The sequence below is a fragment of the Microcebus murinus genome, chromosome 13 (genome assembly GCF_040939455.1).
Source record: "Microcebus murinus isolate Inina chromosome 13, M.murinus_Inina_mat1.0, whole genome shotgun sequence".
Lineage (NCBI taxonomy): Eukaryota > Metazoa > Chordata > Mammalia > Primates > Cheirogaleidae > Microcebus > Microcebus murinus.
The window spans coordinates 76,330,347-76,357,679 of NC_134116.1; the positions used below are offsets into that span (position 1 = coordinate 76,330,347).

Here is a 27,333-nt window from a genome sequence, read left to right on the forward strand (position 1 = left end):
CCCAGAAATGGTTCATTCTTAGCTGAAGTTATAGAGTTCTGGTGCAATGCAAACACATTCTTATAGATGCTAAATTCAACAGCACAGGAGGAATCACTGGAGAGGCTGGAGAGATAACTGACAGAAGGAATAAGCTCATGGTGACTAACCTCTAAAGAAGAAAAGCATGGAAAATTCCATTACTGATTAATCCAGCCTTTACATTTACATCATACTGTATATCATACCAACAAACACATCAGCTGCTAAAAGAAACCACAGAATGTAATACAACTGGTGATTTTGGCATCAGAAACCAGCCGTGAGACAACCAAGAAGTACCAAACTCTAACACACAACTTTATCATTCAGAGACTTATGAATTACTTACATGTGATAATATAACCAAGAAGGGAAATATGAAATCGTGGTCTAGAGCCAACGTTTAACTGTGCATTGTTTCACAAAATACTGAAAAACTTAAACATAGCCGTCTCCTGTTCCTCTGTTAATGCTATGCTTTAAGTAGCTGTACATATTAGAGTCACCTCATTTACTGCTGAAACACAAACCACCCTTAGAGATGAACAGCAGCTGCAGTTTAACCAGATGAAGCAATTCTGACAAAGAGTTTAGAACTAAGTTAAAAATAGAATAGGTGCCCAATTGAGACTGCAGGGGAAAATTCTGAGAGACAGATCATGCTGATTATCCAAATAGCATAATTTGGCTTCCTCCCAAAGTCTAATATACTCTTATGCTTACAAAAAAGAGGGCACTGCATTTTTCAATACAAATGCTTGGGACCATACTTTCACTTCTCATCTGAAATATCAGACCCCTACATTCACAATTCTCTTTTAGCATTTACTTAACAGAAATTGGGCCATCTACTAAACTTCTGTATTAATTCTTACACACTCACTGTTTGTAGAGAGGCTCCAAACCAAGTGATTACAAGGCCCTTTTTACTATAATTTGCAAGGAAAAAAAGCCAAAAAGAATTAAAATGCTCGGGTAAAGAGCCATTAAATACAAATACTATGTTATAAAAAAATTTAAGGTAAAAAGTTTCTCAAATGGTAGGGATTATCTAATTTAACTCTGTCATATATAGCCAAGGAAATTATGGTTTAGAGAAGTTAACAACACTAAATAGTTATCTGTTTTTGGGGGGAAATTTAACTCAAAATTATCAGTATTTCTTCCTCACCCCTCCCCGAACCTAGAGCCATGTATGATCACCCTAGGGTGAAATTATGAGGGGACAAACTATAACATTTTAGCCTAAGGTCATTACCTTTAGAGGACACTATAAGCACCAACACTAACACTGTACCAGTGCTATGCGATGTGTCCATGACAATTATGTTTTGAAACACAAGCTGCAGAGCAGAATTTCCTACCTGAAAAATCCAAACTGAATAGAATTACTCAATAATTGTTCTATCTTTATATAGTCCCTAACATATCTCTAGATGGTTTTAGTAGAGAAGATTATGCAGTTCCCAGTTTATAGTTTTGGAACCAGGACATAATCAAGTCACATTTTGAAAATGAGAAAGAAGCCACGATATAGTGGCAAGAAAATGAGTCCCAGTTCTGCTACTTACTAGCTCTGCGATCTTGTGATAGTCAAGATCATAATATTTCTATTACCCTTTCAGAGTTTTTATGGAGATTAAATACAATTATAGTTACTTTGTAACTATAATATAAAGCACCAAACAAATTTAAGTTATTATTTCAAGAATTTTAAAAAAATAACCATTTTTATACTTACAGTTTTGGTAGTTATAGTACAGTATTGATACTTTTGTATCTGTGCAAACTAAAACACAAATATATAATATCCATCATGTGCATAGCGATTTATAGCATAATAATATACACTACCTTATTGACTCTCAGAACCCTTGAAGTTTCTGTTCCCCTTATGTTGGTTAGGCAACTAAGACTTAGAAAGGCTGACTTATCCAAGATCAACCAGTAAAAGGAACAGTGGACTCTAACCAGAGCTTGTTTTTCTTTTTTTTTGAGACAGACTCCCTCTGTGGCCCTGGGTAGAGTGCAGTGGCATCATCGTAGCTCACTGCAACCTCAAACTCCTGGGCGTAAGCAATTCTCCTGTCTCAGCTTCCTGAATTGCTGGAACTACAGGCACTCACCATGACACCCCGGCTAATTTTTTCCATTTTTAGTAGAGAAAGGGGCTTGCCCTTGCTCAGGCTGGTCTTGAACTCCTGAGCTAAAGCGATCCTCCCATCTTGGCCTCCCAGAGTGTTAGGATTACAGGCGTGAGCCACCACGCCCAGCCTAACCCAGAGCTTCCTGACTTCATATCCAGAGTCCTCTCAAGTAATACATAGCCTTACTTTAGTCAATCCACAAAGATATTTTCTGTATTTTGAGGATAATCAAGTACTGCTTTGGTACAATATAGATGAAAAAATTAAAATGAACATGCTTAAAGATAATGTTAGTGAAGATTAATAATGTGGGAAATGATAGTTTTACGAACCAAATATTATCAGTAAACCTATCTGGCCTTCCAAATCTAGAGCCCTACATTCTTATGTGTGTATAAACAATATACTCAACTCTTCTTGCCTCAGGTGGCCCCTCTGGACTGATCTACCTGGCAATATCTGTAAGATCTGCCTGGTTTCTACTTTGTAGGCTACTCCTCTAGGTTCTTCACCAGATACTCTCTCTTTTCGTGGTTAAGATTTACAAAAAGCAGCCCCATTTCCAACATGTTGCAGGTTGGTCAACAATTTTGTCTCAAACTGAACGCTTTGGAGCATGTGCTCTGGCAAAGCCTCATCATCTTTGTATGTGTCTGAGGCAGGTAACATAGGCCATATCACGTCCCAAGGAGTTGGGCAGTCCTGGGTCCATATTCACCTACTAGTCATATACCTTAGGCCAGTTACTTAACTTCCCCAGGCCTCGGTTTCCTTTTCTATAAATGGCAAAAAACACCATCTACCTTGGAGGAGTAAACTGGTTTTCCCACCTGGCAAGACAAATCAGTCTCCTTACTCTACAGTCACAGTTACGTGTCTGTTAGGCCGTCTGTTTTTGACTAGGAATAAACCTAGTTGGTTTCCTCATGTCCTGGCTTGTTCTGATACTTCATTGCTTTCAGATGGGGACCAACTTATTAAAGCAAACAAATAGTAAGGGAACCCTCTGCTTGCGTGCTACAAGTCTGGGCAGCAGACAGTGACACACCTATAAGGTGACACTTCTAAAGACAGATATTTTCAGCAGAACAGTTTCTATTCATAAGCTCCTAGAATCCCTAATTTTTTCCCATCCATTTAAGGACAAAGTGCAATGTAAACAAATAAACAAAAAGCAGATGTCAAACTGTAGAACCATGCCTGGAAGGCTTAGATTACAAGGTCTGATGCAGAACATAAATCCAGCTCATTTAGTTTAACTGACAAAGAACATGATGACTGTACTCTTTATTTTTCATTTTCAGGGAATGAGGTGATAATTGAAGCTTATGTCCCCAATTTTATATTAATCACTTTTGAAGAAAAACCCTGTTAAGTACTCCATGCATCAGGATTTAGGTTTAAGTACGCAGAACAGAGTAAGCAAGCAAACTAGGCTCTAGAATAACTGTAGATGAGGTATCTCAATGATGTGTAATCCTTGACATCTGAGTTCCAACTAAAATTTATTCTGGGATTCCATGTGATTTACCAAATTTGGGGGTGAGAAATTAATAGCTGTGAGCAAATGCTCATTAGGATCCAAAGGAAAACTGCAAGAGTCTGTTCATCTTACTGTAGAGCTAACATGATAAAAATGGCACAACAGACATCAAATCATAGAATGCTCCATTTAGTGCTTTGTTTTTTCCTTCATGTGCTTCAGAGGACCACAGAAAGACTAGGATTTCCAGTAGTTTCCCACCAAAGTAAGCAAAAAGCCATTTCACAAAGCGATGGCAAAATAAAACTTAAGCAACTCTACATAGGTTCATCCCATTAGATCTTATTTTTTGAAATATTATTGGTCTATGAATTCTCCAAATCTGAGCCCATATAGTAGATATACAAAGTAGAGCAGGTACTCACAAAACTAATGCTGCCTCCCTTGGGGGTCAGTTCTCACTAATGTGAGATGCATTTATTTGCAGCCAAATTTGGCAACCAAATCTGAAGCCCTGCCTTCTTATGTGTGCGTAAACAACATACCCAATTCTTAGCTCAGGTGACCCCTCTGGACATACCTACCTGGCAGTATCTCTAAGATCTGCTTGGTTCCTACTGTGTACACTGCTCCTCTGACACTCTATCTTTGCTGCTCTGGTCATGACCACCTTTTGCCCAAATGAACTCCTAGGTCTGACTCCTCCAGGACAGGACCAGTTTCTTGTCATCTACATGTGACAGACTATGGAGCTAATGACACACAATCATAAATTTGTGGTTTTCAACTCAAAAGATTATAGCATAGTTATTCCAGTGTTTCAAATTCAAGTTCATTGATTGGGGTATTTAATGAAAAAATACAGAGTTGATCTTCTAATCATCTATTTGATAAATATTTTTTGAGCATGTATTATGGGCCAGACTTTATTCCAGGGGGTATGGTTACATTAGTGAACATCTAGACAAAAATCTCTGCCCTTGGGGAGCTTACATTATAGTGTGTGTTGGGGGTGGGTGGGATAGACAATATATGATAAATACAAGAAAGAGGTTAATTATATATGTATGCCAGAAGATAAGTGCTAAATGATAAGGGGCTGCAATTTTAATGAGGTGGAAGAGTTGGAGAAAATGACACCTATATCCTTCAGGAATTTAATACTACACAGTTCTCTGGTCCAACCAGATTGCAAACTCTGGACGCAGGAGGCAAATGAGAATCATCTTTGCCTCCCTAGTACCTGGAACATAGCAGAACCTTAAATAGCTGCTAAAAAGAAAAAAAAAAGGGCATGCATTCTAAATTTTTCCAAAGCAATGCTATCTGTAATAAATGGCACAGATTTACGACACAGCTGGTTATGGAACAGATGTAGTATCTGGCATTGAAAAAACAGCATACCTTGAAATCAATCCATTGAATTCCACTTCATAGTACCTAAAATAATAATCCTACAACTTTTGCTCCACTAAGTTCTGTGGGGACAAGATCCCAAGGAAAATCCATGTCTCTTTCCTACATTGCTGCTACAAAATAAAAAAGTCCTTTGATCAAGTGGGAGATACTCACCTTTTATTTTATACCAATAGGAGAAAAGATAACACATGAAGCATGGGATAAAGGTCAAAGGCTCTTGGAGACAGAGGAGACATAAACAAAACAGAATACAAAGTATGACCACCTTTATTGAGGCTCTCTATGATGCTTATCACCCCAGCTCTTCTCTCACGGAAGCCACAAGATAAGCATGGTTCCTTGCCTCACAATTTTTTATTTTCCTGAAGCTTTTTACTATGATGGCTCTTTGAATATTCAAGTGTCAGCTGATGAGTGTGCAAAATAAAGTCATTACCAATCATCAGTCCTTCTGTGCAGTTTTTCCTCCTGGTTGTGGCAGTCATATTCAAACAATGATACCTGATCATGCATAATTCATTCATTCACTGAATATACATTAATGAAAGCCTACTGTGTCCTCACTCGGTTTTAAGTGCTAGGGATAAAGAGGCAAACAAGGACAAAGCCTTGCCCTCAGGGGGCTTCTATTCAAGTGGAGTTAGACAATAAACAGATAAATATGTAATGCTATGCCAGCTGACAATGAGTGCTATGAAGGAACATAGCGAGGTAAGGGGATAGAAAGGGATGGAGGTTTGTATGTGGGTGCACATGCTATTCTAGAGAAGGCGGTTGTGGTATGCAACCTCTAAGATGGTGCCAAGGATCCCCACCTCCTGGTATTCAGACCCCTATTACTCCCCTCCCCTCAAGTGTGGGCTATACTTGCTGACTCATGTCTAATAAATAGAACAGGGCAGAAGTGATGGAGTGTTACTCCCAAGAGGAGGCTACAAAAGACTGGCATATCAATAGTGATAACTAACGTTTACGTATTTAAGTGTGCTAGGAATTGTACTAAGTGCTTTATTTCATTTATTCTTCACAACAGCCTTATGCAGTAGGTGCTATTATTTATTTATTTATTTATTTTTTGAGACAGAGTCTCGCTTTGTTGCCTAGGCTAGAGTGAGTGCCGTGGCATCAGCCTAGCTCACAGCAACCTCAAACTCCTGGGCTCCAGCAATCCTTCTGCCTCAGCCTCCTGATTAGCTGGGATTACAGGCATGCACCACCATGCCCGGCTAATTTTTTCTATATATATATTAGTTGGCCAATTAATTTCTTTCTATTTATAGTAGAGACAGGGTCTCGCTCTTGCTCAGGCTGGTTTCGAACTCCTGACCTCGAGCAATCCCCCCGCCTCGGCCTCCCAGAGAGCTAGGATTACAGGCGTGAGCCACAGCGCCTGGTAGGTGCTATTATTGGTCCAATTTTTTTAGGTAAGGAAACTGAGGCTCTGGAAGGTAAGTCACTTGCCCACAGTCACAAGGTAGGAAGTCTCTCCACCTTGGAAGAAAAATGTAACCCCAAACTGTTGTTTAAGCCACCTAGTTCAGTCTGCCTGATCAGATGCTCCAGGCTGTTTGATTTTCTCTCCGAGTCCTTGTAACAGAACTGATTTGGGCATTATCTACAACTTTTTTTGAGGTTTGACTCACGTCAGGAAAGTAAAACTTAGAAAAGCAGCCAAGTAGCTTTTCTTTTTGACATATGCTAAGTGCCCTGCATAACAAACAGGGAATGTACTGAGGTACAGTATTATATTAGATAAAATATCAATACAGTCTATTTTATGCAGTTTTATGATCAGCTGACCTAGATTGAGCCCTGGCTTCCTACCAACATTCTAGATACCTGGCACCAAACCAGGTACCATCTGCTGTAGAACTTGCTTTTCCTTCCTGCTTAACCTTTATTTCAAAGCTTGGGAAGATTATCAATGTTCCATCAGAATCTTAATTTCTCTTTGAAGAGAAACACAATTCATTTATCTTTGATTTTTATCCACATTCTATTAATAAAAATGCCATTTTAAAGCATTTTTCTTAAAAGCAATGGCTTCAACAGACTGATAACCTTTTATACATGGGTCCTCAAATTCATATAACAGCATTGTCTTGGGCTAAAGAAAACAAAAAGTAATAGACCTATTAAGGTCTTGTGTTTTGAAATTTTCACCTAGAAGAAATATGATCCAAACCAGCTGGTTCAACACCATCAATGATATTACAATAACATTAATAATTGATTGAGAATAGCATCCTGTAAGGGCCAGGTACTGTCCTAAGTGCTCTGAATATATTATCTAAATTAACAGTTAAACAACTCAGGCACAAGGAAGTCAAACAGCTTGTCCAAAGTCATATGGCTAAACTACAGTCTACAGTCTACAGTCTATAGCTGGGATCAAAACCCAGGCAGTGAGATTCCAACAGTTCTTAACTCCTATGCCATACTGCATCAGTTTACGATGCCTATGCTTACTGAAGAGACATCTAGGATTCCCCTCCTAAGAAAGGTATGCTTCTCAAAAACAAAAAAACTCCCCTCAATACACACACAGATATAAGCCAATCTTAAAACACCTATAATTTCCTATCTCTCTTCCTGTTCCACAGAATAACTCCATATTACTTACTATAATTATGGTTAAATACATATACAGATTAAAGATAGGTGATATAGGGCCAGGTGTGGTGGCTCATGTCTGCAATCGCAGCACTTTGGGAGGTCAAGGGGGGAGGACTGCTTAAGCCCAGGACTTCCAGGCTGCAGTAAGCTAAGATGGTCCCACTGCATTCCAGCCTGGGCGACAGAGCAAGACCCCACCTCCTAAAAAAAAAAATAGGTGATATAAATTTAGGAACTAATAAAAACCACACACACACACACACACAAGCTGAAATACAAAATGTATTCTTCTAGAAAAGTTCATAATTTCGCTTTTTCATTGCTGAATAACCTAAGCTCATCTTTTTAAAAAAATTCTGGGCTTATTCTCAGTTCTCCTTGGTCTCTCTCTTATATTTCTCTGCTCAAATATCATTTCCTCAAAAAAAGCCTTCCTTAACTACTCAGTTTCTCAGTGCCTTCTCATGGTCATCATTCTTTTACTTCTTATTTATATTACTATCTGAAAATTGATTTTATGTTTGCAATTGTTTATTTTCGATCTTTGCCATTAGAAAATAAACGACATGTGGGCCAACCTGTTCCCTGCTGTGCCCTTGGTCCTTAAACTGTGCCTGCATATGGTATGTGCTCAGTGATATTTATGGAACGAATGAATGAAACATTCCCTGTGAAAAGAGCAACTAGGTGAGAGCAGACAGCCACAAGAATCAGGTTGGCTCACTGTCCTTCCCTCCTCTCCCACTCCTAATTTTCACATCTTTAGCCTTGGAGTCACATCCTTGTAAAAGATGTGAATTCTGATATGGGTGGGGGAAGGAGGTTAAGGGTGGTTGCACCCACTGATTCCTATTAGTAAGGACAGGCTGGGGAGGAGAGGAGATGGTAAATCCTGCCTTACTGGTTTTTGGTTGAGGGAGTGGCAGGAAAACAAAAGGATAAATGAACATAGATTTGGGGAACTCAAAGAATTTTGGGGTCATTTTCAACTATTCTCTCACCTTTACTCCTATGTAGAATCTGTCCCCAAGTTACTGTCTTTTTTAGCCAATTTTTAAAATATCCATCCTTTTATTTCCATTCCTACAACCATGTTCTCTTTACATTATACCTGGTCTATTGTAATACAAATGTCCCCTAATTCACTGCTGTCTTCCAGTTTCCTCCACTCATCCATTCTGCACACAGGCTTGGGATGAAGAAACTAAGTCTATGGCATTTCTTAGCTCAAGAATATCTAATGGCTCCTTTAAACTGGGAAAGAGGAAACCATTTATCCTGGCTATTTTACAAGTCACCAACTTCAATACTCCTTGAGTTACCAGAAGGCAGATTATATCTGTCTTGTTTTTGATCTTCAGTGGCAGAGTGGGTGCTCATGAAACAACCAGTACTTCAGTAATGTCCCCTGCCTGTTCCATTCCGTGTGCAGCACATAACACTCCACACTGCACATTAGGGCACTTTGTTGTAAATACAATTTGTTTTCTTTTTCATGTGTATAACTCTTGTCTGCCTTCTCCAAAACCACATTTGGGTTTTTAGGACACACTCATTCTCTTATTTCTACCATTTCTCAGGACTGTGCTGCTAGTAGGAACACACTTGCTGTACAGAGTTAAACATGAGAGAGCTAAAAAATCCAGGTTTGAGAAAAATTTCATTATAAAAAAAAAAAATTACAGGACCACACGGTAACCGTACCGGGGCAGTTTTATAAAGTATCAAAATAAATAAATAAATAAAAACCCAAAGCCAACATTAACAATTTGAATAGAAAACGGCTGGATTTAGGGTCTTTATAGGTACTTGAAACAGATTGGTAGACTTGGGTAAACTTCCTATGAGCCAAGTTTGAAAGGTGCTACAAAGACTGTTTCTGACTCTAAATCATGCTAACAAAAGAGATGGCTGTTGTCTAGCGATCTGGAAATCATTCATAACCTCAACATGTTTAAGGGAACAAAAAGAAGGGTGGGGAATGGTGGGCCATGGAATGTGATATGCTTTCATATTTCTTGAAATGCAAGATACTTCGGGTCTATACTGAAGGGGCCACTTTTTATGTGAACACCTTTCCATCCCTACAGAGATTCCGTATGAACTTGTACATTATGCCAACTAATTAGAGCACTTAGATGTTATAGCTATATGTAATTTATAAATAATTAGTATGCAAAGTGCTTTGAAAATAAAAGTGCCAGGCAGGTACTCAGAATTACTATACATTAAAAGCTTTTGGTATGTAATCATATTATTTAATAACTAGCTGTTTAAAAGGCATAGTACTTTACACATGAACAGAATTTCTGATTTTGAATTAGCATGAGAGTAAAATGCTGTTAAAGAATAAATCAGAGATACTGATAGTTTTTTCACAGTAATATATAAATATGTATGGTTTATATTCATCTCCCTCACCCTTTTTTAGACCAGTTCAGCCTTCCCTCAGGTCTCTACATACTTTATGCAATGATTCCTTCCATGTATATAGGATTCTCAGTTAACTTGCCTGCCCTGCCCTCAGTTTCTTCCCTGCACCCATCTGCCTTCTGAAGGTGTTTTGTATGAACCTGTGAGTTTATGGCCACCCTAAAGAGATTCCGGACTGCAAGCCACATGTTCAATGACAATCAATCCTTTTAGGTGCAACAAAGTCATGAGATGTGGTGGGCAGTCACTACTGGGTGCCTTTCCCATGTGAAGTGTTATTAATCCTATTTACTATCCCCACGGTCTATCCATAGGTAAAACCTTGGAAGATGCAAGTAAGTTTTTGATCCTTTTCCACATCCCTTTTGGGCTCCTTTATATCTTCAGGGCTAATTCCCTTACATTGACAATGGCTTTCCAGAATCTCTATCACCCTGGGAAAATCTTTTCCACCTTTGCCCCATGACATCACTGCTCCCACCTGAACTCACCTCTCCAATGTCCTTCATACATTTCCTTTATTGGAAAACCAAACTAAGACCTCTATAGAAAGAGTGTTAATGTTTCTTCCTAGGCAATCAACTAATGCTGCCACTGCCCAGGGACCTTCATGTTAACTCCAGATGACATTTTTCTGTGCTCATCTGACTCATTCAACATCACTTTCAGGAAGCCAAGGCTACCTGAAAGCCTTGGCTTCAAATACTTTTTGCAGACTTTCCTATTATTCCACTGGTTGCCATTCTTCGACCCAACCTTTAAATGCTGAGGTTGTCTAGGGCCCACTTCTTTGTTCCTGTTTTTTGTTTTATGGATTTACACCTTTAAAGAAAGGACTAAAAGTTTATCTCTAGCTTAGATCTTTTCCATAACCTCTGACTCACATATCCACTGCTTACAATGTTCAAAATGGAACTTTTGACTCTTGTCATCTTTTCTACCTCCCAACTTATTTTCCCCCTTAAAATTCCCCATTTAAATTATCAGCCCAAGACCCAGGCAGTAATAATCTTTCTGTTACTTCACCTTCCATGTTCATTTCCTGAGGTGTACCAATTCTGTGCCACTTCAATTCTAAAATCTACCTTCTCAAATCTACCTTCTCTTCTCCATCATTAGCTTCCAAACCTTTCCAGGCCACTTCAACCCTTATTTATGGTTTATCTCTCTGCTTCTTCTCTGGACTCCCTCCCTATAATTCATTCCCCCAAACTGCAATCAAAGTAATCAAGATGTCATTCCCATTATACTTAAAATCCAAACTCCCTACCACCTCAGCTCTTTTTTCCATCAACTCCAAAGGAGAGGCCCTTCCCTCTCTTGTCTACTATGCTGCAAACATCCAAATCTTTCAATATCTTCAATTCCTCAAACCACCAATTTTCTGCTTCAGGACCTTTGCACATGCTATTCTCTCAGAATGCATTTTCTCTTCTCTTTGCACTGCCAGCTCCTCTTCTTATAACCTCAGGAAGATCTTCCCTGATTTCTGTGTGCATAAAGCAGATTCCTTTCTCATGTTTTCTACCCTGATCCTATATTTATTTCACAGAATTACAACTTAAAAAAAAAATGTTGCCCCTGTTATAACACATGCTCTATGAGAACAGGTATATACCAGGTGCTCAATAAATATAGAAATATCTTTAAAGAATTTGACTGAGTGTAGAAAATGCAGGCTCTATGGCAATATAGCAGGTCAGATTTGAGTGACTGCAGGGCTACATGCCACAACTACCTACATGAAATTTACTTTATGAATGTCCTGTCAGGTGTTGTGCTAGCTACCAAGATCATGTTGATCAGCAAGTTGGTATGGTAGATGGATAACATTAAGTACTAACAACAGTAGGGCCAAGACCAGGAAACACAGGGTGTAATGAAAGCACACAGAAGTACCCAAACTAGGCTAGGGAGTCTGACACATAAGTTTTGACTTAGAGTATGGCAGGAAAAAGACTGCACCAGGAAGGGGGAATAGCATAAATAAAGCCTCCAATGCACAGAACACTAGGGGGTGGGGTGCTTGGGTACAAGGATGAATTAAGAGTCAATTTGTGGTAGGAAATAAGTATGAGAGACAAGTTTGAAGAAGTAGATAGCATGGCTCTTAGATGTGATTCACTAATATTTTAAGTTTTCCAAAAAGTTATTTTCCCCACATGGAAATTTCCTTCTTGACATCACTTTCACTCAAATAGTGCTGCTTCTATGAAATCCTAGACTATACTTAAGATACTTACTTAAGGCCTGAAAAATGTTATCTAGTCATCCCAGTTTTCTCCTCCTACAATATAATCAAACTGTCTTGCCCTTCTTGGGTCACGACTAAATATTTTATTAGTATTCTGAAATCCAAGCAGTAAACTGGTATCTTTTATATAAATGTTACAAAGATGGACCCTGATACTACCTAAACTCTCACGAAAAAACAGAATTCTCACAAGTCTTTCAAATTATTCCCCATCCTTGACCAGTCAACCAATCATAGCAAATGATGCAATTAAAAATGTAGGAATAAGCCAAGTCCCCACCCCAACCTTCTTTTTGTAAACCAACCATTCTACCTGGGTCATGGTCTATTGCATCTACCCTTTCCTCCACCACCCTAAGCACACACACGAATGTATACTCTCTTTAATTCCCACGATAACATTTCTTGTCTAGGTCCCTTATTTTCTCACAGCATCTTCATTTTCAATGTTGGCTCAATAAAGGGAAAAAAAAGTCATCCTTAAGGACCATTTGGTTGCATGCAACAGAAACCACTCAAACTAGTTCAAATGAAAGAGGGAATTTATTAGAAGAACACAAAGTTTCTTGCGGGGATTCCAACAGCTATAATGGATCAGTAACTAAAACCACACCTTTCAAAGGACAGGGCATGCTGTAATCACAAACTTCTAATTCTGGGTCTGCATGATCACGAAGAGAACACCCTAGAGGACAGTCCTCCTTGTACACTGCGTAAAGAACTACAACGTAGATTCACTTCTGCTTGCTTTTTGATCCTTATAGTCCTTTATGCTGGCCTCAAACTTGTCAAGCACATGTTGGCAGACATTCATGAGCTCAGTCAGGCCCCTCTGAAATGGCTCGACAGCCGGAAGAGCACCTCGAGTCTGAATGCGTAAATTAATTTTGCTCTCTGAAGGATGGGTCGTAGTGTAACCACAAAATTCCACTTCTGGGTTCTTCATGATCATGTAACGCAGAGAATTTCCTAGGGTATGGTCCTCCTCGTGCAATACAAATGTCACACAGTGTCTATCTGTTCCAGCTGCCTGGACCATTTCCAGGGCTGTCTTCCTCTCGCCTTCGGCCATTGAGGTCTTCAATCCAGATATTTTTCTACACACATATATTTTATAAAAGTGAGATCATACTGAATATTGTTTTGTAACTACCTTTCTTTCATTTACCATATCACAATTACAACACATTATGACTCTAAGCTACTTCAGTTACATAGAACGATTGGCCTCTCTCACTTTTCCTGCAACCACAAATTCTATCAATAAATAATTTACTGCCTCCAGTTTTTCTCTGCTCCATTTGACCATCCACACTGGCCACAAGGGGAGTCTTCTTAGAATAACACAAACTTAAAATGTTTGCGAAAATATTCTTTTGGTAGAGTCACAAGAAAGAGATAGGATTAAAATAGGGTGGGTCCTCCTGGAGGATGAAAATAAGTTGAAAGGCTTAGAAAAGCAGATTGCTCTAGGACAAAAACAGAGGCTCTAGATTACCAATGTGCAGGCCCAGCGATGGCTTCCATTTGAAACTAGGAGAATGGAAGGTCCAAAAGACAAGCAAGAGGGAGAAGATGGGCTCAGCGAATGGAGAGGCGGCTGCACGAGCAGTATGTACAGGGAAGGAAAGTGAGTGGTAGTTACAGGGACGAAGACCTCACTGAACACACTAGTACGGGTCACTCCGGAAACTGTGGCGTGATTTCACACACTGCTGTTCTAATGGGGCTGGGCAGTTTGGGGACTTAACTCTGGTCTCTCAACTTGACTTCCCTCCTAGATAGCTCGTGGACCTCTGAGCGCCTCCATCCAAACACAACCATGTCTCCTCCCTCCTTTCCCAACTGGGCCCCCCCCTTCCCTACCTCCTCCCTTCTCTCAGCGCCCCGAGTCAGGCCCTTGCCGCTGGGCCAGGCCGCGGAGGCCCGGCCCGGCGGGGCCGCGTGCCCCTCGGCTACCCGCTCCCCTTGGGCGCGGCCCGCTCCGCCCGCCCGCCCGCCGCCTCCTCGGCCGTTACCTCTCCAGCTCCTGGTCCTCTTCCATCGCGGGGCGGTTTCGGGATCTCAGGAGGTGCTGGCCGGCCCGAGGCTCTGCCCCATCTCGCGAAGCGTGCAGGAGAAGCAGGAAGGAAGGAGCGACCGACGGAAGGAGCGGGGAACGGAAGGGAGGAGGAGGAGCCGCAGCGGCGCGGCGGGCCCGGTCGCCGGGCGGGGCGTGGAGGCTCCGCCCCCGAGGCCCCGCCCCCGGCGCGGGGCGGGCGGCGGCGCGAGGCCCGGCTGCTCACCTGGCGCTCCCCGCGCGAGCCGGCCCGCGGGGTGGGGGTGGGGGTGGGGGTGGGGGTGGGGGTGGGGGCGGGAGGAGGGAGGCAGGGCCGGCGCCCATTTCACCCCCAGGCCTAGACAGGTCTGCAGGCGCCCGAGTTCGGCCTTGGGTACCTTCCCCCAGGTGGTGGCGAAGGGGACGGGGTCTTACCTGCCGCCCCCAATTCACCTTCCTTCTAAGGGCCGAGTCGGGCCTTTCAGGTTTACAGCTAGACTGACGGGAGGACGGCGTCACTCCCAGGGTGGCCCTTCATGGGACGACAGGATTAGGCTATAGTTGGCCAATACACCTTTGAAAAGGAAAAGGGTAATGTGTGAAGAGGTGAATTTCACAACAGAATGCGAAGGCTTAACACGGTTTGTCTCACCGGGGAGCTTGCAGCTGCACTTCTCAACTGGGTCAAAGGACAAGAGTTTGTTTTTCTCTTTTGGGGCATGAGTGAGAGTTTGGGAGGAAACTGTCCCCCAGCCCGCCCTTTCTGTCCTGGGATCCTTTCCACCCGGGAGCAGTCCTCCCCTGCTATGCACTTCCTTATCCCTTTACCCTTTTGGATCCTTAAACGTCCTCACCTGCGGAACCTTTCTCTCACCTTTGTTCCCAGGTGCCCCGGCCCCCGCCTGGGCAAGCTTCAACCACGCGGACCCGCTCTCCGCCCTCCTCCCTGTGTACCGCCCCTCTCTCCGCTCCCCCAGGTGCTCTCGCTCGCCAGGCGCCCCTTCCTTCCTCCGGCCGGCCGGGGTGCCTGCCCTACCCGTGTCCTTTCGCCCAACACACCTACGTCGCTCTTCCCTGCGCCACCTGTTCTCCTTGATCCCCCCGCCCCGCAGTGCCCCTAGACGTGCACTCCCACTCCCGCTGTTCCGCTGTCCCCGCGGTGGCGGGGTGCGCGCAGACACTTCTGGAGCGCGTCTTCTGCAGGGGGATCAGGCGAGCAGCGGGGACAGCCCGGGGCGGGTGGGGGAGGGCGGGCGGCGAGGGGCGGAGCGGGCTCACTCTAACCCGGGAGTGACGGCCCATTCTGGCCCGCCCCCTGAGCTCTCGGATAGGCGGAGCTGCCCTCTGGCCCGCCCCTCTCCCGCCCTGTGCTGCCGCCGATTGGCCCGGCTGCGTGTCGGGTTGGGCCGCTCGGTCCTGGCGCTCGCCCCCGGGAAGGCAGCAGGGGCGGTTGAGAAGTGAAGTCTTGGCCAGAGTTTGCTTCTTGCCAGGAAATCCGCGGCGGCGGCGGAGATTCCCGGCGGAGCGGAGCCCGGCTGGCTCCCGGCTCCCTCAGCGGGCCGCGGAGAGCGGAAGCTGCCGCTGGGCTGCGGCGGCGCCGGGAGTCCGAGCGCGCCCCGGGCAGCCGCGCTTTCCCAGTGAGTAACTTTGCGGTGCCCGCCTCGCCCCGCGCCCTCTCGCCGGCTCCGGGCGGCCGCCTCAGGTGCGGGCGTCGGCGGGGTGTGGGGCGGCGCCGCGCCCCGGGAGCCGGCCAGAGAGGCGCCGCCGTCCTCCGCGGCTCTCCTCGCTCGCCTGGGCTACGGGGCCAGCGCGGACCCGGGTGTGGGGCTGGCCGCGCTCGTCCGGGGAGGAAGACGGCTGCCCTGCGCCCTGTGCCCGCCGCTGGGCAGGCGCAGGGAAGGCGGGCGGCCCCGGCTGGTCGCATTTGGTGGTTCCGGCCACCGTGGTGCAGATCCTGGCGTCGTTTGCTTTTTAAGGGAAGGGAGAGGTGGGGATGAGTTTTTAAATTTTCTGTGTGTGTGTGTGTTGTCGGCAATGAGAGTGGCACCAGCTGCCTCCACGTCGGATTTTGATCCCCTGGAAAGGGAATGGGGAGAGAGCATTCCCTCCGCCCCAGCCTGTTGCCTATCAATTCTCACCTTTCCTTTTAGGCTGGAGAGGGTGAGAGGGGTTTTTGTATCTTCCAGGGGGTAATTTCAAAATATGGATCTTGATTTGGACAGCAGTTGCACACAAAGCACCATTCAAGAAATACTTCATTCGCTTTTCAAAGCTTTATGCCACGTTTTAGACAAGGACTTTTGACTTATATATAGTATTTCTTCCAGTATTTCAGTTTACGTTTAAGGTTATGGCTCCAGACGTTCGTATCTGTCAGGAGCTAAAGTAAACTCATGCATGGGCTTCACTGTATAGATTTATCTTCTGAAATCACAGAAATCAGAACTGAAGTTGAGTGAGAAGCAGTGGCGGTGCAGGGGGAGAAAACAGTTGTGAGCTCCGGTTTATTGGACTGCCTTCACTTTACGAATTTCACATTCTTGCAGCAATAGTACTTACTTGGAAATTGGCCTTCTTCCCAGGACAGAATTTGATTTTTCTTTTGCAAGTACTGTGATGCAGCACCGATGAAGTTGGAGCTCAGTGGCTCAATGTTATTTACTTTGATAGATTTGATTACCACCCCCACACTCCTTTGGAAAATGGACTTTGGCAGGTAAAGAAGGAAGTAGCAATCTACTGTCTATCCTTTTTGGCCTGTCAAAGCATTGTTGAGCCATGAATAACAAAGTTTTGCCTTTTTAGCTTGTCCAAGTCCCACATGTGAGTTTTCCCATGGGATAAAATGTAGGCCAGATCAGAAACAAAGTAGAATAACACTAATTTTAATTTGGCCCACTTGTGTGTTAACATTCTTAATTTATATCTCGTTTCTCTCTCATCAACTTTGAAATTTTTCATTATTTATTATTAATTTAGCCACTGGTAAAGCGCCTGCTGCATGCCAGCCATTGATGGCAGGGGTTGGTTCTTGCCCAGAAATTGCTCATAGTCTCTTTTGGAAACTGATCTATACCTCTGTTCCACTAGTTACCAAAAGTAATTTGAACAGAGTGCTGTGGAATTTTAAAAGAGAGCATTTCTGCCTGGAGTTTGTTAGAGAAGGCCTAACATAGGCACTTTTCAAACTGATGTGAGATTTTGCCAGGTGCATTGTAGGCCACTTGCAAATACATGCATATGTGTTTAGGATATTGCTTTATGAGATGTGCATGTAGCCAGTCTGGCTGAAGGACACAGTGTCTGGTATTGAAGTAGTAGTCAGGGGCTGGTATATTACTCATTTCAGAGCACTTAGCACCTTGCCTTGCTTATAAGTGGGCACTCAAATATTTACTGAACTGACTTGAATAAGAAAATGAAGGATTTTGTATACCAAATTAAGAAATTTGGACTTTATCCAGTCAGTGATAAGGAGCTGCTAATTTTAAGCAGGAGAATGTCATGATAACATTTGCATTCCAGAGAGATAATCTGCAGCAGTCTGGAAGATGGTGGGGGTCCAGATGGAAGTTAGAGAGACAAAGTTGGAGGCTCTCACAATGTACAGGTTAAGTGTTCAGGGGTTCTCCATTAAGATTATCTGAGTTGGAATCAGGCTGTGTCACTCCCTGGGTAACCTTTGTTCCTTAGGTTCTTCATCTTATAGAATTTGGGGGATAAAACTTGAAAAAAAGTGTGTATTAGAATAGTGCTTGCTACATTAAGGACTTAGTAAATGCTAGTTTTTATTGTGTATGAAGGCAGTGGAAGGAGAGACGATGAGGCATTTAGGAGGTACGACTAGGAGGCAGGCCTGGGTAAGTGACTAGATAGTATTAATGAAACAAGGAAGATTCCTAGGTTTTTTGAGGCATTGGTGTGTGCTGATTAAGTTTGCTATGGAGTTAGACCAGGAGTTGAATTCTAATTCTATCACTTACCTTTAGAATTGCTATTTCTAGTGAGCTTTGATTTCCTAACATTTAGGAAATGATTGTCCTACCTGTTTAGTTGGGTTTGAGGATCAAGTGAAATTACGCATGTAATGCCCTTGGCAGAGTACGTAGCACATTCCAAGTGCTCAATAAATATTAGTTGTTCCTTTAGATGGTGACATTAATGAGCTAGTGGAATGTTGGAGGATATGAGAAGGAGCAGTTAAAAACAATTGATGGTACAGGTGGGGAAGGGAAGTTCAATTTGGAACCAACTCAATGAGGTGCTAAATGGATGGTTGAGTTATCTGTGATGCAGTTGTAGGATTGATGAGTCCCACAGGAGCTAGGAAAGAATAGAAAAGAGAGAGTGTTCACATAAAGCCTTTGTGGGTATTGTAAGCTTTATGGAAGTTTTGGGGAAACGGGAAGAGGAGGGATTTACAGTGTAGCAATGCCAGAAGCTTGACTTTGAATATTAGGCATCTGTATCTTAAAATGCATTTTGGCCACCATCAAAGAAAGGAGAACTCCAGGCTCATATAATCTGGTTGGCTGTATGCCCTTCTCCCCCTCCTCTTTCTGATGCCACTCTAAAATCTAAATACTTTTAAATTTTGTTATGCAGAACCATTTAACTTTTCCCCCCTGCTCACAGGGCCACAGTTTACTCCAGGCCCACCTTCCTGTATCCAAATGCAACAAGGTTTTGGAAAAAATCGGAAGTCTCATTTCATAGGTCCCACTCTATTTAGTTCCACTCTATTTAGTAGTGTTGGTTGAAAAGTTACGTGTACACACACACACACACACATATATATGTACTTACATATTTTGCATGTAGAATTGTAGTTGTAGGAGAAGATGGGGACTGGCCTAAATTGACCCTTGGGAGTTTTACAAAACAAATCCCCTTTAGCTTTCCTGTCATGTGTTTCTTTTCCTCAGAAAATACAAAAATAGTAGAAAAATCCGTAGTTATATAAGTTTTTTTGTTTGGTTGGTTTCAGAATAAAGTGGTTATTTTGTGTGTTAGCCTAACAAGAAGTTATTAAGAGGAATTTTTAAAAAAGCAAGTGCTCATGATGTACATTACAGTAATAAATTGTCCTCTAGTTAGTATGCTTTTAAAGAAGCAGGTGTTGTAGGTTCTATCTTTAGAATGTATGCTTCTTACAGCAGGGATCCTGTTTTGCTCACTGCAGAATCCCCAAGTACTTAGAACAATAAATATTAATATATGTATAAATGAATAAATTGGATCAATTGGCTTTGATCTGCCTTGGCCTGCAGACTTCTCCTAATCTTTAGAACAATCACCGGTCTGAGGGAAAACAAAAGAGAGAATTGATCCGTCGAGGAATCTTAAAGTGCTTCATGTACTCACTGGAAGATACTGGAACTATGACAGAATTGATGGCTATTATGATTCAACTGTTTTAGTGCCAGCTGCTGTAATATTTGCATAATTCCCTCTTTTCCTCCCCCCACATTTTACTGCCATACTTGTGCAGTGTGGTAAGGAGGAACAGACTGATACAGGGGTATAGCTTTGGTCAGAGGTAAACTGACAACAGCTGTGTCATAAATTTGTGCTCTCTTAGCAAAACTCCAGGGCAGAGTCTCTGAAGTCTTGATAAGGATAGCTAGAAGGCTAGGAGCAGAAGTGTTGTAGGCTATAGGATTTAAACATGGTTTATGCCTTTATCTTTCCAGCCTGGAGATTTAGGACTCTTACTTCTGGCAGTCCCTTTTCCTCAGTGGAGAAATTATGTGCGGGAAAAATTATTTTTTCTCAAAATTAGGCTGAGTAGGAGAAATGAGAAATAGAAGCAAATGCAGAAAATAAGCAATAGGCAAGAAACATACTATAAAACAATCATTGTATGTCCATTTTAAAAATACACCACCTTCATATGTAAAACAAGTAGGGTTTAATTTTTTACTTTATTAAGAGTAATCTTAAAGTTTTTTTTTTTTTTTTTTTTTTGAGACAGAGTCTCGCTTTGTTGCCCAGGCTAGAGTGAGTGCCGTGGCGTCAGCCTAGCTCACAGCAACCTCAAACTCCTGGGCTCAAGCGATCCTCCTGCCTCAGCCTCCCGAGTAGCTGGGACTACAGGCACGAGCCACCATGCCTGGCTGATTTTTATATTATATATATTAGTTGGCCAATTAATTTCTTTCTATTTTTATGGTAGAGACGGGGTCTCACTCAGGCTGGTTTTGAACTCCTGACCTTGAGCAATCCGCCCGCCTCTGCCTCCCAGAGTGCTAGGATTACAGGCGTGAGCCACCGCGCCTGGCCTATCTTAAAGTTTTTTAAAATAACTGTCAATGGAAAAAAGCCAAACTCCGTAAAATAATTTTAAAGAGATTTATTCTGAGCCATATTTGAGGACCATGACCCGAAGGCACTGCCAAGAGGCCTTGGGCAAGTGGACTCGATGTGACTGGGTTACAGTTTGATTTTTTTTTTTTTTTTTTTTTTGAGACAGAGTCTCACTTTGTTGCCCAGGCTAGAGTGAGTGCCGTGGCGTTAGCCTAGCTCACAGCAACCTCAAACTCCTGGGCTCGAGCGATCCTTCTGCCTCAGCCTCCCGAGTAGCTGGGACTACAGGCATGCGCCACCATGCCCGGCTAATTTTTTTTATATATATATATCAGTTGGCCAATTAATTTCTTTCTATTTATAGTAGAGACGGGGTCTTGCTCTTGCTCAGGCTGGTTTTGAACTCCTGACCTTGAGCAATCCGCCCGCCTCGGCCTCCCAAGAGCTAGGATTACAGGCGTGAGCCACCGCGCCCGGCCTACAGTTTGATTTTTATACATTTCAGGGCGACGGGGGTTACAGGTAAAGTCATCAATCAATATGTGGGAGGCATACATTGGTTTGGTCCAAAAAGGTAGGACATCTCGAAGGGGGGGCTTACAAGTTATAGGTGGTTTAAAGATTTTTTGGCTTGTAATTGGTTAAAGACATGAAGCTTTGTCTAAAGACTTGGAATGTTTTAACATGAGCTGTTACCAGAGATAAGTCACAGGACATAGATTCATTGTGTAAATTGAAGACCCGAAGGTTTGTTTTGCATACTCTTAGGCCTGTTAATGGGTTACAAAGGAAGTCCCCAAGAAGGGAGGGGAGCATGATGAGGGCTGCCTGACCTTCCTCCTCCTGGCAGACAATTTAGCCTCAGGATATTCCCTTGGCCTCAAGGGGGTCCGTTCAGTCAGCTAGTGTGTGTGGGGGGGTGAGCCTCAAAATTTTATTTTACTTCACATAACAAATTGCCCTACATTGTGTAATAGAGCCAACACAAAATGTGTTTACAACTAGGTTTTGAAGGCCTATATCTTATGTAAAATAAGATGTGCTCAGCTATAATAAAGTATATGTGATATTGTGAAAAATATATTAATATTTGCTCTTCATCCTTATTTTCCTGGCATACAACTCCTAAAATCCTTGGAATCTTCAAACTCCTAAGTGTCTTTTTGTATGCTAATGATTGACTCTTGGCTGGCAGGATGGTGCTGGTCTTCAAAAGACCAGCGGAGTTAGAGGGTGGGGATTTTTACCCCCCAGTCCAACCTCTAGAGAAAAGAGAGGGGCTGAAGGTTAAGTTGATCACTAATGGCCAGTGCTTTAATCAGTCATGCCTACTTAATCAAGCTTCCTTAAGACTCAAAAGGACAGAGTTTGTGTTGCAGAAACCACAAGAGGGTTTCATACTAGGTCCGGTTGCTCTTTGCGCAAAGATCCTATTATTGACATGAGAAGTATTGCCAAGGAAGAAGGGAATTTTTAATATTACTGACATCTTGTTGGGAGAACAGGAGAAGCTGCTTCAAATCTGCAGGGAGATCCTGTGCTTTTAAAGGAGGGGGCCACCTGCCTTGGTCGGGTCTTGGTGTATCTCACAGGGAGCCACAAGCATTGGGGGTAGGTTATGGGGGGCTGGGGGGTCGGGGTGGGGTGTGTGTGTGTGTGAATCTATACATTAGGAAGGCTGCCCAGGGCCTTCAGAATCTTACAGAAAATCCACAAAGTCTAGGAAGCAATTCAAAAGGTCAAGTAGTTAGTTAAGGGAAAAGATTATATTGGAGGATCATTGAAATTTTGGGAGGAGACAGTTACATTTGGAGAGCTTCCAAATGCTGAGTGTGTGGAGGTTCCTGGAAGGTGGCATGAAGGCATAGAAGCTCCTGCTCTCCCTTCGAATCTCTCCATCTGTATCCTTTTTAATATCCTTTACAATAAACTGGTAGAGAAGAGTGTTTCCTTGAGCTCTGTGAGCCGCTCTAGCACATTAACCAAACCCAAAGAGGGGGTCATGGGATCCCCACCTCATGGTCTGAACTCCCAACTCAAAGCTTCAGACCAAACTACTTGGTCTGAAGTAGTTCCAGAGGCCTAGACTTGTGACTGGTGTCCAGGGGTGGGGGAAGGCAATCTTGAGGACTGAGCCCTCACTTTTAAGATTTGAAGCTACCACCAGGTAAACAGTGTCAGAATTGAGTTGAATTGGAGTACACCCACCTTGTGTCACTGCTTGGTATGTGAGGAAAACCCCCTACACATTTAGTCACATAAACATTCTGTGTTGATGATTGCTGTATCAAGTGAGAGACTAGAAAAAACACTTTTAAGTGTGGTTTTTCCCCCTTTCAGAGCTTCTAAGGCTCTGTTGGCTCTTACTTTGTTTTATGGATAAAAGTAAAGTAAGTCTGGGAACTATTTACACCTGCCTCCCTTCCCCCCCAAAAGTAGGATTTGGGCTGCCAATCTTAATTTAAATTTTAGATTTAATTGTTTATCAGAACCCTTATCGGTTAAATCACATAATTATTGAACAAATAAATTGGAGCCATTGACTTAAAGCTTATTTCAATATTGTGACCATTGCCACTTTTCTTCTATATGATTTTAACATTTGAACTTTGACTTTTAATTTAATTGTATTCAGTAAGTACCTAAGCATATATCATGTGATCAAGACTAGGCTGTGTGGAGCACAAAACATTGTCCTGCCCTTGTAAAATTTACAATCTTAAGAGACATACATCTGGTCAAGGAGTTAACTTTTGCAGTAAGGTGGATGCCCTTGATTTCTAGTTCCTTGGATCCTCAACTCTTGTGACCTTTACTTCCACTGTATTTTAACATTCATTAGGCACCTTGTCATTTTCCCAGATTTTCTACATTGGAGATCTTAAACTTTTGTATCATGTTGTCTGACCCCAACTTCTGTCCTATCCTTCCAGGTGTCCCAGCACCCAGTCTTTTCATTAGAGTGCCCTTCCCCGCCACAGAGACAGTGTGCCTATCCCTCTTTCCCACCCCTCTCCCCTTCCCTGCTGCATGGACATCTGTTGACCTTACTGTCTTCCCTGTCCAGTTTAGAAGCCATGGTTAAACACCTGAACTATCCTTCCACTGGCACCTTTGCTTCTCTTGCACTTGTCTTTATGCTGAACCTGCCAGATAATGTCCATATTCAGGTTAAGCTTGCTTCTGTCTCTATATTGTTTTGGTAATACTATTATATGGCCAACCTCAGTGCAGGGAATTGTCTCTACCTTATCCCCTCCATTCCCTTCAATTTGTAAATCTTTATTTGGCACCTATTGAGTGCTCTGACACCAAGCTAAGAATACTGTGGTATTGCAGTATTCTTGCAGTTTACAATTTAGAGGAGATAGACATTCATCAAATGATAGATACATTACACAGTTACTTTGAAGAAATAGTATGATATGATAAGTCCTTTGAAGAAATAATACAGGGTTATGCTCTCTATTACTATAGTCACTAGCTCCTTGTGGCTATTGAGCTTTTAAAATGTGGCTAGTTAGAATTGAGATGTCTTGTTAAGTCTAATATACATTCCAGATTTGTAAGACTTAGTACCAAAAAACCCATAAAAGATCTCAATAATTTTATATATTGATTACATCTTGACATGTTAATATTCTGGATGTCTCCAGTTAAATAAAATATTTAATTCATTCATGTGTTTCTTTTTATTTTTTTAAAGTGGCTACTAGAACATTTAAAATGACACATGGGGCTCACATATTTCTGTTGGACTGTGCTGGTGAAGGGTGTTATCTGAGGATATGACAAGGGGAACTTCCCTGGGGGGGGGGGAGGATCACTGAAGTCTTCCCTGAGGACATTGTCCTTGAACGGGTATCTAGCCAAATAAACCTTCCTCAGAGGAAGGAATCTTAGGAGGATAGCACCTCCTGTGTTGGGGGTTGTGGGGGGAAGAAAGTGGATGAAGAGAGCTGGGACAGTGGCATGGGATGAGACCAGGAAGGTAGGCAGAAAAAACTGAAGCAACATAAAATAGCTTTCTGTTAAATATTCACTATTTTGGTACGATTTCTTTCACGTCAACCACTGAAAATCGAGCATCCAAATTGAGATGTGTTGTAAGTGCAAAATACTTCACCAGATTTCAAGTACTTCATATGGAAAAAAATGTCCAATCTCAAAATTTTTTGAAGGAAAAAGGGAAAAAAATTTATATTGATAACACATTAATACATTTTGAGCATATCATTTTAAATATTAAATTTTAAAAAAATGTTATGCTTCAAAAACAGTAACTAGAAGGGAATGCAGGGTCAGTGGAGCTGTGTTTGTTTTATAAAGTTAAGACTGGGGCATATTTATAGGATGGTATGAAAAAGAAAGCAGGGAGGAGATTAAATATAGAAAAGAGGGGAGTTGATGAAGCCTCTTCTGAAAGAGACTTTGAAGGATGGTATCGCAGGAACACATGGAAGTTAGCCTTCAAAAGATCTGACTTAGGAGGGTAAATTGGGAAGAGGACAGACAGAAAATGTAAGAAAACTCACTGCAGATCATTTGATTTTCTCCATGAAGTGACCAGATTATTTGCAGATTATAGAAGATGTAGGAGTTAGACAAAAGGGTTGGTAGTCTGGAATAATCCATGAGTGATGAAGAACAAAACCCTCATTAGGGCCAACCAGGCCTGCATGATAGTTCTATTTTTAATTTTTTGAGGACTCAACATACTGTTTTCCATTGCAATTTCACTGTTTTACAATCCCACCAACTGCAGAAGGATTCCAGTTTCTCCCCATTCTTGCCACTGCTTTTTTTTTTTTTATAGTAACCATCCCAGTGGGTGTGAGGTAATATCTCATTGTGGTTTTGATTTGCATTTCTCTGATGATTAGTGATGTTGAGCTGCTTATCATGTGCTTGTTGGTATCATCTTTGGAGAAATGTCTATTTTAGTCCTTGACTCATATTTTAATCTGATTATTTGTTTTGTTGAGTTATAGGAGTTCTTTGTGTATTCTGGATATTAACCTCTTACCAGGCATGATTTGTAAATATTTTCATCCATTCTTTTTACTCTGTTGATGTGTCCTTTGAAGTGCAGAAGTTTTTAAGTTTGATGTAGTCCCATTTGTCTATTTTTATGTGCTTTTGGTGTCATATCCGAGAAATCCTTGCCCAAACCAACGTCATGAAGCTTTTCCCCTATGTTTTCTCCTCAGAATTTTATAATTTCAGGTCTTACATTTAGGTTTTTAATTCATTTTGGGTCAATTTTACATGGTGTAGGAGTTCAAAGAAAATATATTGAATATATTTCTGAGACCTTGCTTATGGCAGAGAGAGGGAGGGAAAGGTCAGATATATCTGAAATAATTTTTTCATTTTTTATTATAGATACATAATATTAATAAAATGTCTTTATAGGGCATATGTGATGTTTTGATGCAGGGGTACAATGTGAATTGATCAAATCAGGCTAATTGGGTATCCATCATATCAGGCATTTAACATTCCTTTGTGTTAGGAACATTCCAATTCCATTCTTAGTTATTTTCAAGTATACCCTAACTTACTGTCGATTATAGTCACTTTGTTGTGCTATTAAATAGTGTTTATAACAATAACTGACTATATTTTTGTACCCATTAACCACCCCCACTTTATAAAAAATGTGGAACGCTTCACGAATTTGGATGTCATCCTTGCACAGGGGCCATGCTAATCTTCTCTGTTTCATTCCAGTTTTAGTATATGTGCTGTGAAGAGAGCACTGAAATAGTATTCATTTGTGGGTATTGATGTCAGTGATTGGGCTAGGACACAGTTCTCAACTGACTCTTCATAGTATATTCTAGTGTGAATTTCTCTGTCCTTTTTATTTCTTATAGTTGCGAGATACCAATATGGAAACAGTAGTCTAGGTTTAGCTGAAGCTAAAATATAAAGTCAGTGGGGAGAGGCCAGGTGTCAGCGTACATGTAGTTGCATCCTGTGCTTCTGCTACTAAATATGCCATGCATTTGATCAGTAGTAGCTGTGCATGCCTTTAGGATCATCTGTAAGGCTTTTTAATAGATTTCAAAGGTGTCCACAGCAATTCCCTTATGAAATATGTATTAACCTCATTAATTTCTCTAATTTTAGACTTCATGGTTTCATTATAGATGAGATACATTAATTGATACTTCAGTTGACTAATTTCAGATTTTGTTAAGAGTAGACATCATTCTTCTGGAACACTGACCTATTCTTTTTCCAGGTATATGGAATACATTTGGTAGCACATTCGAATGACCTTTCTACCTATGAAGGAGTAGAATAACATTGAGAAACCTTGTGAGTCTGGATTTTTTAATGGTATGGCACCTATTTATAGAAGGGATTAAAATTTTTTAAATTCATTTTGCAGAATGTAGAAGGATGGTAAAATCTGAGTACTCTTATTAAACATCAAAGTCCGATTTCAACTAAAATATGTTATATTAACTTTTTTCCTTATAAAATGATAACTGTTAAAAGTGCTCAGTATGAGCCTAGTCTTTCTAAATGTGTCTGAATTTTCTCTTTCTACAGTTTGGGTGCTAGCGGAAAGCAAAATTGACCATTAAGTAGTTCTTAAATTATT

General features: G+C 41.8%; 2 protein-coding genes and 1 non-coding gene across 4 annotated transcripts in view; 1 reads left to right on the forward strand and 2 right to left on the reverse strand.

Annotated features, from left to right (window-relative positions):
• Positions 1-14,619, reverse strand: part of POLR1D (RNA polymerase I and III subunit D) — a 36,587-nt gene extending 21,968 nt beyond the window's left edge. The window contains exon 1 of the mRNA XM_012744057.3: positions 14,392-14,619. Within this exon, the coding sequence (XP_012599511.1) occupies positions 14,392-14,417 (26 nt within the window). The 5' untranslated portion in view covers positions 14,418-14,619. The remainder of the gene's footprint in view (positions 1-14,391) is intronic.
• Positions 14,620-15,829: 1,210 nt separating this feature from the next.
• Positions 15,830-27,333, forward strand: part of LNX2 (ligand of numb-protein X 2) — a 70,973-nt gene continuing 59,469 nt past the window's right edge. The window contains exon 1 of one of the 2 annotated variants that reach the window (XM_012744045.3): positions 15,830-16,048. The gene's annotated coding sequence lies outside the window, so the exon portion shown is untranslated. Of the gene's footprint in view, positions 16,049-22,372; positions 27,066-27,333 lie in introns of those variants that run through there. The other variant, XM_012744048.3, reaches the window with a different exon arrangement.
• LOC142875273 (U6 spliceosomal RNA) lies at positions 26,374-26,479 on the reverse strand. Its single transcript, XR_012922670.1, has one exon. It is a non-coding gene; the product is annotated as a U6 spliceosomal RNA (small nuclear RNA).